Raw genomic sequence first — 10,886 nt, forward strand, 5'->3', positions numbered from 1 at the left:
TTAACACTCCTAAAGGTTTTTGTGTGCATGAGCATCCAGGTACCCACGGAGGCCAGCAGAGGGCACTGGCTCACGAGAGCTGGAGTTAGAAGCTGGGAACCCAGCTCTGCTCTTCTGCAAGAAGCTACTGACCTTGGACTTCAGGTCCACCTGCCATCACTTCCCAAGTGCTAGGGTTATAGGCTTTTGCCCTCACGTATAGTTTATGTAATCCTGGTGGTCAAAGTCTGCCCTACTGCGTGGCAGACAAGAATTCTACACACTAAGCCACACCCTCAGCTCTGTTTGCCTTTATTTGTACAGCCCCGCCCCCCACACACACAATGCGCCAGAGGGCCCAGGAGAGGGACATTAAGCAATCCTGTTCTGGAGAGCTCTCTCCGGAGTGGTGGTTCTCACCTTCCCTAGTGCAGTGACCCTTATATAGTTCATGTTGTAGTGACACCAACCATAAAATTATTTTCACTGTTACTCATAGCTGTGATGTTGCTATTGTTATGTTAACTATCGGATATGTAGGATCTGATGTGTGACCCCCATGAATGGGCCATTTGAGCCCCAAAGGGTCACAACCCACAGGATGAGAACAACTTGTCTACAGGGATACCAGATAGCATCAAACACAACACTTGTGCTTCATTACAGTTCACCCGCATGGCCACACCTACCTGCTGTCTCCGTTTTTTGTTTGTTTTTGCTTTTTCTTTGTCAACTTGATAAAGCTAGACTCTGGGGAGGAGGACTCTCAATTAAGAAAATGCCTTAATCAAATTGTCCTCTAAGCACATCTGAAGAGCAGTCTTTGGGTAATGATTGATGTGTGTGGGACCAGAGCACTGTGGGCAGTGCCACCCCTGGGCAGGTAGTGCGGGGTGGATAAGAAAACAAGCTGAGCACGCCATGGGGAACAAGCCAGTTAAGCAGCCTTCCTCTACGACTTCCGCTTCAGTCTGTGCCCTGACGTACCTCAAGGATGCGGTATGACCTGAGAGTTACAACAGAAAACGCTTTCTACCCATGTAGCTTTTAGTCATTGTCTCAGGTGGGCTTTCTATCGCTGTGGTAAAACACCATCACTACAGCTTGTAGTCTAGGATCTAGGGAAGTCAGGGCAGAACTCAGTGCATGCATTAGCAACGGAGAACGTGAGCAGCCCCACGCTGACGTCACGTGGATTTTCCCTGGCTTGGAATGGCAGGTTAAAGAGTAGGCTTTTGGTCTCAAGTAGAGCTGGGATTATCCTCCCTCCCCAAGACGCCTGGCATCTGGAGCAGGATCAGGTTTGTGTTAGTGTTACAGCATGAGGCTGCCTCTAAAGGGTAGTGCTTCCAACCACAGGTCAGATCCCACAGCCTGAGGCAAACAGGCCATGCAGCTCCCACTGGGACAGAGTTAAGTGGTCTGTGCGGTGACTTGACAGTTCTCAATTGGGCTCTTCACTCTCCTTGTCTCACATGCTATGCTGAACTACATCATGTGATGGGAAACCGCTCACTACTCCTAAAAGGCACACTTTTCCTTTGTTCTGGGGATTTGGTTCAGAGAGACTTCTCACAGGGATTTGCTGAGATGTGATAGTGGAGGGCTCAGTCTAAAGAGGCTCTTTTGACTCAAGCCCAACACCCCTCTTGTGATGACTTGAACATACTGTCATTAATGTGTATGCGTGTGCACCTGCATGACTGTACATGCACCACATATGTGCCAGAGTCCATGGAGGTGGCAAGAGGAAACTGGAATCCCTGGAGCTGGAGTTAGAGAGGCTATCAGCTACCACGTGGGTGCTGGGAACAGTGCCTGAGTCCTCTGCAAGGGCAGCTGATGCTCTAACCACTGAGCAATCCCTCCGGCCACTCTACCTTATTCTCTCTCTTAAGAAAGCTGCTCTCCAGTGTTTAAAGGGAAACCTCTCCATTTTAAAGGCCCCGTCATGTTTGAATCCCTCTACATTGGATTGTTCCTGTAAATTCTGCTCTTCCTTCCATTAAACTGCCTCTTTGGAAGGGAATTACGTCAGCTTCTTCTCAGACTGACTCTCATTACCATTATTGTATTTAATCAATACCTGTTCACATATTCGTACAGTTTCAGAGTTACTAAAGAGTGATCAAAGAACGACATAAATCATGCACCTTGACCAGTTACCTCATGTTATGTTATTGGCCCAAGTCTTCCCCTCATGCTCTTCCTGATTAACCAATTCCTACTTGTACTTCAAAATCCACAGCAATTAAGCTTGCCTCAAACCCATGTAACCCCTTTTTAAGGTCTTTTGGTCAACTCACATCCCATGCTTCTGGGAACTTGGTTCATGCAAGAGATCTTTTATAGCATTTATCCTCTCAGAATGCATCTCCTCAGGGTTTATAGAAGAACCTTGTCTTGGCAGGAGAAGCCATGGGAAAGACTGCTTGCACCAGGCTGGGTGGCACTTACGTCAGCTTCTCTATACTGCAGGAAGGATTCCTCAGCTTGAGGCAAAGTACATTCATGGCCCATCTGCCCAAGACGCTGTCGCCAAAGTCCAGCTCCTTCAACTTAGGGTGGGTGCTCAGCACAGAGCAGAAGTTTCCCCACCACTCCATGAGGAGGGGCTTACTCTGAGTCCTGTGTCTGCGAGGGGAAGAAGTGAGAGAAAATATGATTGACAGGCAGATCTGAACATGAGTGACTGCCACAGCCAGGCCAGCCTCAGGAGGCAGACGAGACTGCAAGGCAGCACAGGGCAGCTGAGGAAATAGAAGCCAGCTCAGTGCATGCTACCTCGTATGAGCGCTACAGGAGCAGCCCTGCAGTCAGCCTCCTCTGATACTTCAGCATTCCCTGGAGATATGCTAGACCACTTAGAGCCTTCAGTCCTCCCAGTCACCTGCTCACTTAAATTCCAGCTCTCTCTGATGGTGAAATGGATGGCTCTGTTGTATGGCACTAAAAAGGATTGTATTTTTAAACTTGTGTAACTGTGTGTGCATCTGTGCATGAGTTTCTCTCTCTCTCTCTCTGTGTGTGTGTGTCTGTCTGTCTGTCTGTCTGTATGTCTTTGCATCTCTATATATGTGCTCATGGAGGCCAGAGGAGGGCATCAAATCTCCCTGGGGCTAGAGTTATAGGCAACTGTGAGTCACCCAAAGTGATGCTAGGAACCAAATCCAGGTCCTCTGGAAGAACAGGAAGTGCTATTAACTACTGTGCTAACTCTTTAGCTTGGATTTGATTATATTTTTACTCTGGGGATAATATCATTCCATCTCCATCTTTGAGTATAGATTACCACTTCCTGTTAGTTATAGCAACTACCTGGACAAAAACAGTACAGGAAAAGCCAATTATGTGGTGAGGGAAGTGTGGCTAATTGCTAGTAGCAGCAAGGGGAAGGTTTCAGGACCTTTGATAGGAGACTCTAGCTCTGACTTCTTGCCCTCCTCCCTCAGCTGCAAGTGATCTTGGAGGATGCTAGAATATAAGTGGAAGTGGACAATTGAAAACATGATTCCATGACAGCTCCCATGAGGGCATTATCAGTGTGAGGTGAGATTTTACTCTAAGGCCTGAGTAGGTGAGATCAAAACCCAGAGACCTCTGCTAGGTGCTGTCTGATCTCCACACATGTCATGATATGCACACACATGTGCACACAAAGAGACACACAAAGATGGACACATACACAGAGAAGGAGAGAGAGAGAGAGGGAGGGAGGGAGGGAGGGAGGGAGGGAGGGAGAGAGAGAGAGAGAGAGAGAGAGAGAGAGAGAGAGAGAGAGAGAGAGAATGAATGAATGAATGAATGAATATAAATGGAAGTGGAGAGTAGAATGGTAAAGCCACCAGAGACTGGGAGGAGGGGAAAGGCAAGTTGATCAAAGACCACAAAATCACAATCAGAAGGAACAAACTTAGATCTGTACATTGTAGTTTAGTATATAATGATGATATTGATGTGATCCATATATACTTAAAAAAACTGGTAACTGGTCTTAAAATTTGAACATCTGATCCTTTCTCTGTAACCAGCTTACAGAGACGAATGTAATTTTTTGTAAAAAATATTTAATATTGGGCTGGAGAGATGGTTCAGCAGTTGAGAGCACTGACTGCTCTTCCAGAGGTCCTGAGTTCAAATCCCAGCAACCACATGGTGGTTCACAACTATCCGTAATAAGAACTGATGCCCTCTTCTAGTGTGTCTGAAGACAGCTACGGTGTATTTGTACATAATAAACACGTCTTTTTAAAATATTTAATATTTTTATTTAAGTGTATTGCTTGCCATGTGCCTGTGACTACGTGCACAAAAAATGCAAGCACCCGTGGAAGCCAGAAGAGGGCACTCGAGATGTAGGCGGTGTGAGACAATCCACTGGGTGCTGAGAACCAAACTCTGGAACTCTGGAGCAGCAGCACATGCTCATGATCACTGATCTCCCTCTTTTGCCTACTGTCTGGTCATCTGTCCATCTTTCTGACAATCAGATTTTGGAAACAATGAATCTCAAAGTTTCTACCAGTCTCCAGGAATCTCCTTCTGGAAGAAGGGAAAGGCTGGAGTCTGGTGCAAGCCAGAGGAGAACCTGCCTCCCAGAAAGCAATTCCACACAGAGCAGACCACCATTCTGGAGAGGCTGGAGGACAGGTGATGTGTCAGTGGTGGTCAGGGCTCATGAACTTTGCTCAGAACCACTGAAGCCATGCATGTCCCTGAACTTTTAACTTCATTTCAGGATCCAAAAGATAGGCTATGGAGAGGGGAGTCAAGATAGACATTTGATCTCTGTCCTTCTTTCCACTGTGGCCTCATTGAATGAATCTCCTTTTTCTGCATTATTAATTTGGCTGTTCTGATAGGCTTATGGTGGAATCTAGGCTGACACCTCTGCCACCCGGAGTTCTGGGTTTGTAGGTATGTACCCAGTCTATGTAGTTCTGGGATGGAATTCCAGGCTTCATTTATGCTAGGCGACCACCCTATTGGCTGAAATAGGTCTACCAGATGAGTGATATCACCAGCATAGTACTCTAATTTAAAAGGGTTTTCCTCGAGATAATGACAAACCAGACTCAGTTCAAGTCCCATTAGTAAGCAAATCATCCTTTAAGTGCCATCCAGTACCCCAAATATTTCCAAAAGTCACATCTATGTATAGTAACATACAAAAATTACTAACTGGCTTTGGATAAAAATCATTCAATACTCACTCTGAGAGAGAAACAATAGGGCACAGCTCATGAGTATCATCCATTGATAAGAGGTCTCTGATATCCACCCGGATTGCCTTCAAGTTCTGACAGTGCTGGAGACAGTAGGAAGATACCATCAAGTCCATCTTCTGGTTAACCAGAAGCCACACTTCTTGAAAGCCATTGAGAACCGTGTGAACAAACTCTTCATCCTGAGACTCAAAGAGAGAGTAGAAGGCATCCAGGGTGTCCATCGGGCTGGTGCCATTGACCTGCTGACCTATCAGAGAGACCCAGTGTCCCAGCTTCTGCTTAATGGTCGGGGTTACGGGACATCCAAACAGAACCTTGAGAGTCTTCAAAATATCCTTGTTCATGAGACCAAATAAGAAACGTCTCATCCCTAGGAGGTGAGTGATATCGGATCTCTTCACCTCCGTGATGCTCATTTGGATTTTAATAAAAGAAAAATGCTGATGCCATTTCCCCAGCCCTTTTAAAACATAATATAGGGCAGCAAAGAAATCCTGCAGGCTGATGTGGAAGAAAATATAACACTTCTCACTGCTGCGGCCATCCTGGAGAAGGATGTTCATGTGAAAGAGGGCCGAGATCTCAGACTCCTTTAGGCTGTAGGTCTTCAGGTCATCATCATAGAACACTGACCTCATGGTCCACACTCCCTCAGCGGCCATCCTGCACAAACCCACGAGGGTAATTTGCTCTTCCTGACTGAGTACGCCCTGGGAAGGCCTTCTCAAGGTGAGCTTATGGAACACCAATGGGGCATACAAACCAGTGAGAGTTTGGCAAGGTAGAGTGCATCTGTTTCCCAGCTCCTTCTGCAGCTGTAGAGCTTCACAGACCAATGAGCACACAGAGGGGGCCTGGCATTGGTCAAATAGATGGTGATTCTCTATCACTGAATGAAAGACTTGCATTCTCTGAGAGTCATCGGAGATGTTCTCGAGGATCAGCTGAGATCTCCTCCATGCAGACAGTCCTCCGACCAGTATATAGAGGGGGGACACCACCATCGACTTGAGCTTTTCTAAGCCAGTGTTTCTGCTGGTAATGATGAGAAAGGACTGGGGTAGGAGGGCCTTCCTCAAGAGGCTGTACATTAGGATGTATATGGGCTGTTCATCCTTCCAGTCTCTGCAGAGTGTCATATTGTCATGTTGGAGGACAGCATGCATCTCATCCAAACCATCTATGACAAACAAGAGTCTTTCTGGGTGGGACATAATCTTTGTCACTGGAGCCCAGGAGCCTGGCCACTCCTTGGCAATCAGCTGTTCCAAACTGCTCTTTTCTGTCCACTTTCTTTCTCTAATAGAGAAGAAGAAGACACAGGACATGTCTTGGTAAAGTTTACCATGTGCCCATCCCAGAACAATACTCCTGGCCAAAGCTGACTTCCCAACTCCTGGTTGTCCATGTAGGATAATGGTGTGAGGCCTGAAGGTTTCCCGTTGTAGTTTAAAAGCATCAGACAATACTTCCATCTCTGAGCTGTCATATTGTAGATCCACACTTCTGTCAAATTTAGCTATCATTTGATCCTTGTAGTCTTGTAGGTCACCTCCATGATATGAAGTCAGATTAAGAGGACAGAAGAAAAACAAAATGTCAAGAAAGTCTTAGTTTTAAAGAAACTGGCATGTATATCTAAACCATGAGGATAACTAACAATGACTTAAAACATCTCAAAATAAGTGGGAGGAAATCTGAAAGGATTTATAATAAAGAAATGATGGAAGTGTAAGGTGATTAATAAGCTAATTTCCTTTAATTGGCCACTACTATATAATGAATCAAAATATGTTGTAATCAATACATACAAATATGTGCTAACACACACTCTCTCCTTGGTTTTAAGTCAGATACCTAGATACAATGTTCTTGCTACTTCAATACCTGTTTTGAGAGAAGAGTCTCATAACTCAAGCTAGCCTCAACGTTGCTATGTAGACAACAATGGCTTTGAACTTCTGATCCTGTCTATGTCCCAACTCCTGGGATTGCAGGTGTGCACCACCATCCTTAGTTTTATGGTGAACTGAGGACCTAACCCCATGACTTTATGCATGTTAGAAGATACTCCACAAACTTAGTTATAACCATAGTTGAGTCTAGCTTCTTCTGAGCCACATATTCTCATGAGATCCAAGTAGACTGGGCTATCTTTGGCCAGTGAGCTATAGAGATTGGCCTTTCTCTCCATCCCATCTGTGATTAAAAGCCATTGCTTAAGTGTAAGCACACTGCCATCAGACCCAACTTTTTATGTTACTCTGGAGTCCTAAACTCAGTCCCTCATGTATGCAAGATCATAAGTTCTATTTGCTGAATTGGACCAATGCAATATCTTTATGTTGAACATTAGCCATGCTAAAAGATTTAGGTTTGCCCGGAGAGTCCAAAGGCAGCCTGCAGTTGAACCTAAGACTTCCTGGCTTTTCCCCCATCACCTACAGATGTAATTATACCCATGCTCCAGACTGCCAAATAAATCCTTTCCTCCCCAACTTACTTTTCAGACATGGTGCTTTTTTGTAGCAATAGAAACCCTGATGATGACAGATATTAAATCCTTTAACAAGGTAGTTATGGAACAAGTGATGTGACAATGAGACTAAGTGCACCACAGCACCTGGCCCGTAGTGAATGGCTCAAAATGCCATCATACTATTAAATACTTATACTATTAAATACTTAGATTTAATAGTATGGATTCCAGCCACGCAGAGGTGGCACACAACTGTAATCCTAGCATTCAGGAGGCAGAGGCAGGTGGATCTGAGTTTGAGGCCAACTTTGTCTACAGAGATGAGTCCAGGACAGAAACCCTGTCTTGAAGACTTACTCTTCCAAAATAGCAAGGATTCTAATTTAGAGGGCACTGCAAATTATCAGTTTTCAACATGGCTGAATAATGATGGTATAATTCACGAAGAGTCAGCATGATCTGTTTGCCAGAGGTACAGGCTCTGCCTGCAGTCTAGAGCAGTGGTTCTCAGTCTTTCCAATGCTGTGACTCTTTAATACAGTTCCTCATGTTTAGTGACCCCCAACCAGTTATTGCTACTTCATAACTATACTTTTGCTACTCTTATAAGTCACAATATAAATATCTGATGCTTAGGATATATGATATGTGGCCCCTGTGAAAGTGTTGTTTTACCCCCAAAGGGGTCGTGACCTATAGGCCTAGAGTCATGACTCCCAACATTGCCTCCCATCAGACTCTTGAAGCAAAGTGGGATGCAGCTTGGACTCTCTTGTCCGAGCTGGTCAGATCCTCAGTTCTACTAAGCATACAATGTAAATATCTCATCCACGTCCCACCACTGCTTTTAATCAGTGCCTCAGTGGACACCATATGCTTACAGCTGGATTAACCACTAAAGAAGAAAAAATAGCAAAGGAAAAATCCCACCAGTGGGAGAAGAGAGTGCAGCTTGCTCATGCAATGCATAGGGCTTTTTATAAATTAATATTAAGGTGTATAGAGTGTTTTCCACCTATGTATGTATGCATGTATGTATATATATGGTATGCATGCCTGGTGTCTGAAAAGGTCAGAGGTACCTTAAGTTGCAGGTAACTGGAGTTACAGAGGGTTGCAAGCCGCTCGATGAGTGCTATGAATTGCACCACAGAGCTCTACAAGAGCAGCGAGTGCTCTAATCATTGTGCCTTCTCTCTACAGCTGTTCAATGGAATATATTTACTTATTTTTCACTATGTGACTTGACTGACCTGGGACTTACAAAGTTCCACTTTCCTTTGCCTCTTGAGTGCTTGGATTAACAATAAATATTACAAGGCAACACAAGGAATGAAAAAATAGTGGTGTATTTACAACAGACTTTTTTTTCTGAAGCAGGGTTCTCTGTGTAGCTCATGCTATCCTGCAAGTTGCTCCTGTAGATCAGGCTGGCCTCAAACTCAGAGGTCAACCTGCCCTTGCCTCCTGAGTGCCAGGATTGAAGGCGTGAGCCACTGTCATCTGGCTTTACTAATTGAATTCTATTTATTCAGCAAAATGGAAGGAGCTGGCAGTTGCTGTTAGACAAAATATGCCAGACTCAGAAAGACAAATACTGCATGTTTTCGCCTAGATTTTATTTATGCACACACACACACACCATAAAAATAGAAAGAGACCTTGGAAAAGGGGAGAAGAGATCTTAAGCAGTGGAGGAGAGAAGGAAGTGGGTGACAATATATGCGACATGAGAGCGGAAGGTGAGCTATGGGGTGGAGGCAGAGGCTGGAATTGGGAGAGGATGACAGATTAGAGGAAACTACAAGAACGATAACACAGTGGGTCTGGGGAGGTGGCTCAGAGAAGAGATTCACTTGCCTTGGTGTTAAACCCCTAGTGCCATATAAACCAGACCTGTTCAGACACACCTGTAATTCTATTACTCAGGAGGATTAAGTGTTCAAGATTATCATCAACTACATAGAGAGTTTGAGGCCAGCCTGGACTATATGAGGTCCAGCTACTGCCTGAGGATCTGTTGGCAGTTAACGGTTGATGGAGAAATGAGCTTTCTTCAGTGATGTATCCTGATAAGGTGCCCATGCCTCTGTAAATAACCATTCTCGCAAGCTCCTGTAAGCAACCCAATCAAACACATTGGGTGTCCACAAATCAAAGTAGAGGTGGGACAGTTGTATGAAAATATCAAAGGGAAACTCATTATATATAATATGATAATAAAACCACTAACAAAAGAACCAAATTCATGTTGTATGCCAATTTGAAACCTAATAAAATCTCTACATTTGATCAGTGTGGTTAACTATTCTCAACTATGTTTAGAATTAATCGACCTTTGGCTTGTGTTGTCAGTTTACTGCATTTATGGGTTTTTTGAAATTTTCATAAGCTGTGACCCAACAGAAATTACACTGAGCAATATGGCTTGGTCTGTGATGTTCATCCCCAGGAATCAGAGGGAAGGTTCAGGCAAAGACATTCGTGAAACCAGAACCCCACACTCCTATCCTAATGCCATATGTTGCTCCCACCCATCCTCTCTATAGATTGACCACAAATAAGAATTTTAGTTACCTTGTTTACTTGCCTTTCTCGTTGCATCGTCTTCTTCAGTTTGTAAGGCTTCTGGAAAAAGGGAGGAAAAAAACCCAACCAACATGATTTTACTTTCTGTATGAACTACCCCCATTCTTTGATAACAGAGGATAGGGAAGAGAGCTGTGAACTGCTGTCCTCTGGTCAGGATACAGCTGTTGGCCACATGAAATCAGGCAGCTGCTACTATTTGTGCAACATCAAGACACATAAAATTGAAGCATCAGCATTTGGAGTCACTTCTCTGTAGAAAATGTCCTCCACTTGGTTGTCGAGGCTATGTGTGGACATGTGAGTAGGCAGGTTCGTGTATACATTTGTGTGAACATGTGTGGACCAGAGGTTGACATTTCATGTCTTTCTCAGTCACTCCTCTTAATTGTAATTATTAAAGATGTCTTTAAGAATGCTTTGCCTTTAAGAATGTGCCCCCAGATGTTGGGCACAAAATGTCCCTGTAACATTGTGTAGGTTGTGCCTGCTGAGACCACAAGAGGGCATATAGATTCCCTGGAACTAGACTTGCAGATATGAGCTGGCATGTGGGAGCTAAAAATTGAACCTAGATCCTCCAGAAGAGTGGCAAGTGATCTTCCTCCTGT

At 44.4% G+C, this 10,886-nt stretch overlaps 1 protein-coding gene across 1 annotated transcript in view; it reads right to left on the reverse strand.

The window, feature by feature from the left end:
* LOC127683240 (NACHT, LRR and PYD domains-containing protein 5-like) overlaps nt 1-10,356 on the reverse strand; it is a 29,784-nt gene extending 19,428 nt beyond the window's left edge. Inside the window, exons 1-3 of the mRNA XM_052180321.1 lie at nt 10,264-10,356; nt 5,193-6,759; nt 2,437-2,613 (exon numbers count right to left, since the gene is read on the reverse strand). Of these exons, the coding sequence (XP_052036281.1) occupies nt 2,437-2,613; nt 5,193-6,759; nt 10,264-10,348 (1,829 nt within the window). The 5' untranslated portion in view covers nt 10,349-10,356. The remainder of the gene's footprint in view (nt 1-2,436; nt 2,614-5,192; nt 6,760-10,263) is intronic.
* Nucleotides 10,357-10,886: the final 530 nt, after the last annotated feature.

The sequence above is a fragment of the Apodemus sylvaticus genome, chromosome 1 (assembly GCF_947179515.1).
Source record: "Apodemus sylvaticus chromosome 1, mApoSyl1.1, whole genome shotgun sequence".
NCBI classification, from domain to species: domain Eukaryota; kingdom Metazoa; phylum Chordata; class Mammalia; order Rodentia; family Muridae; genus Apodemus; species Apodemus sylvaticus.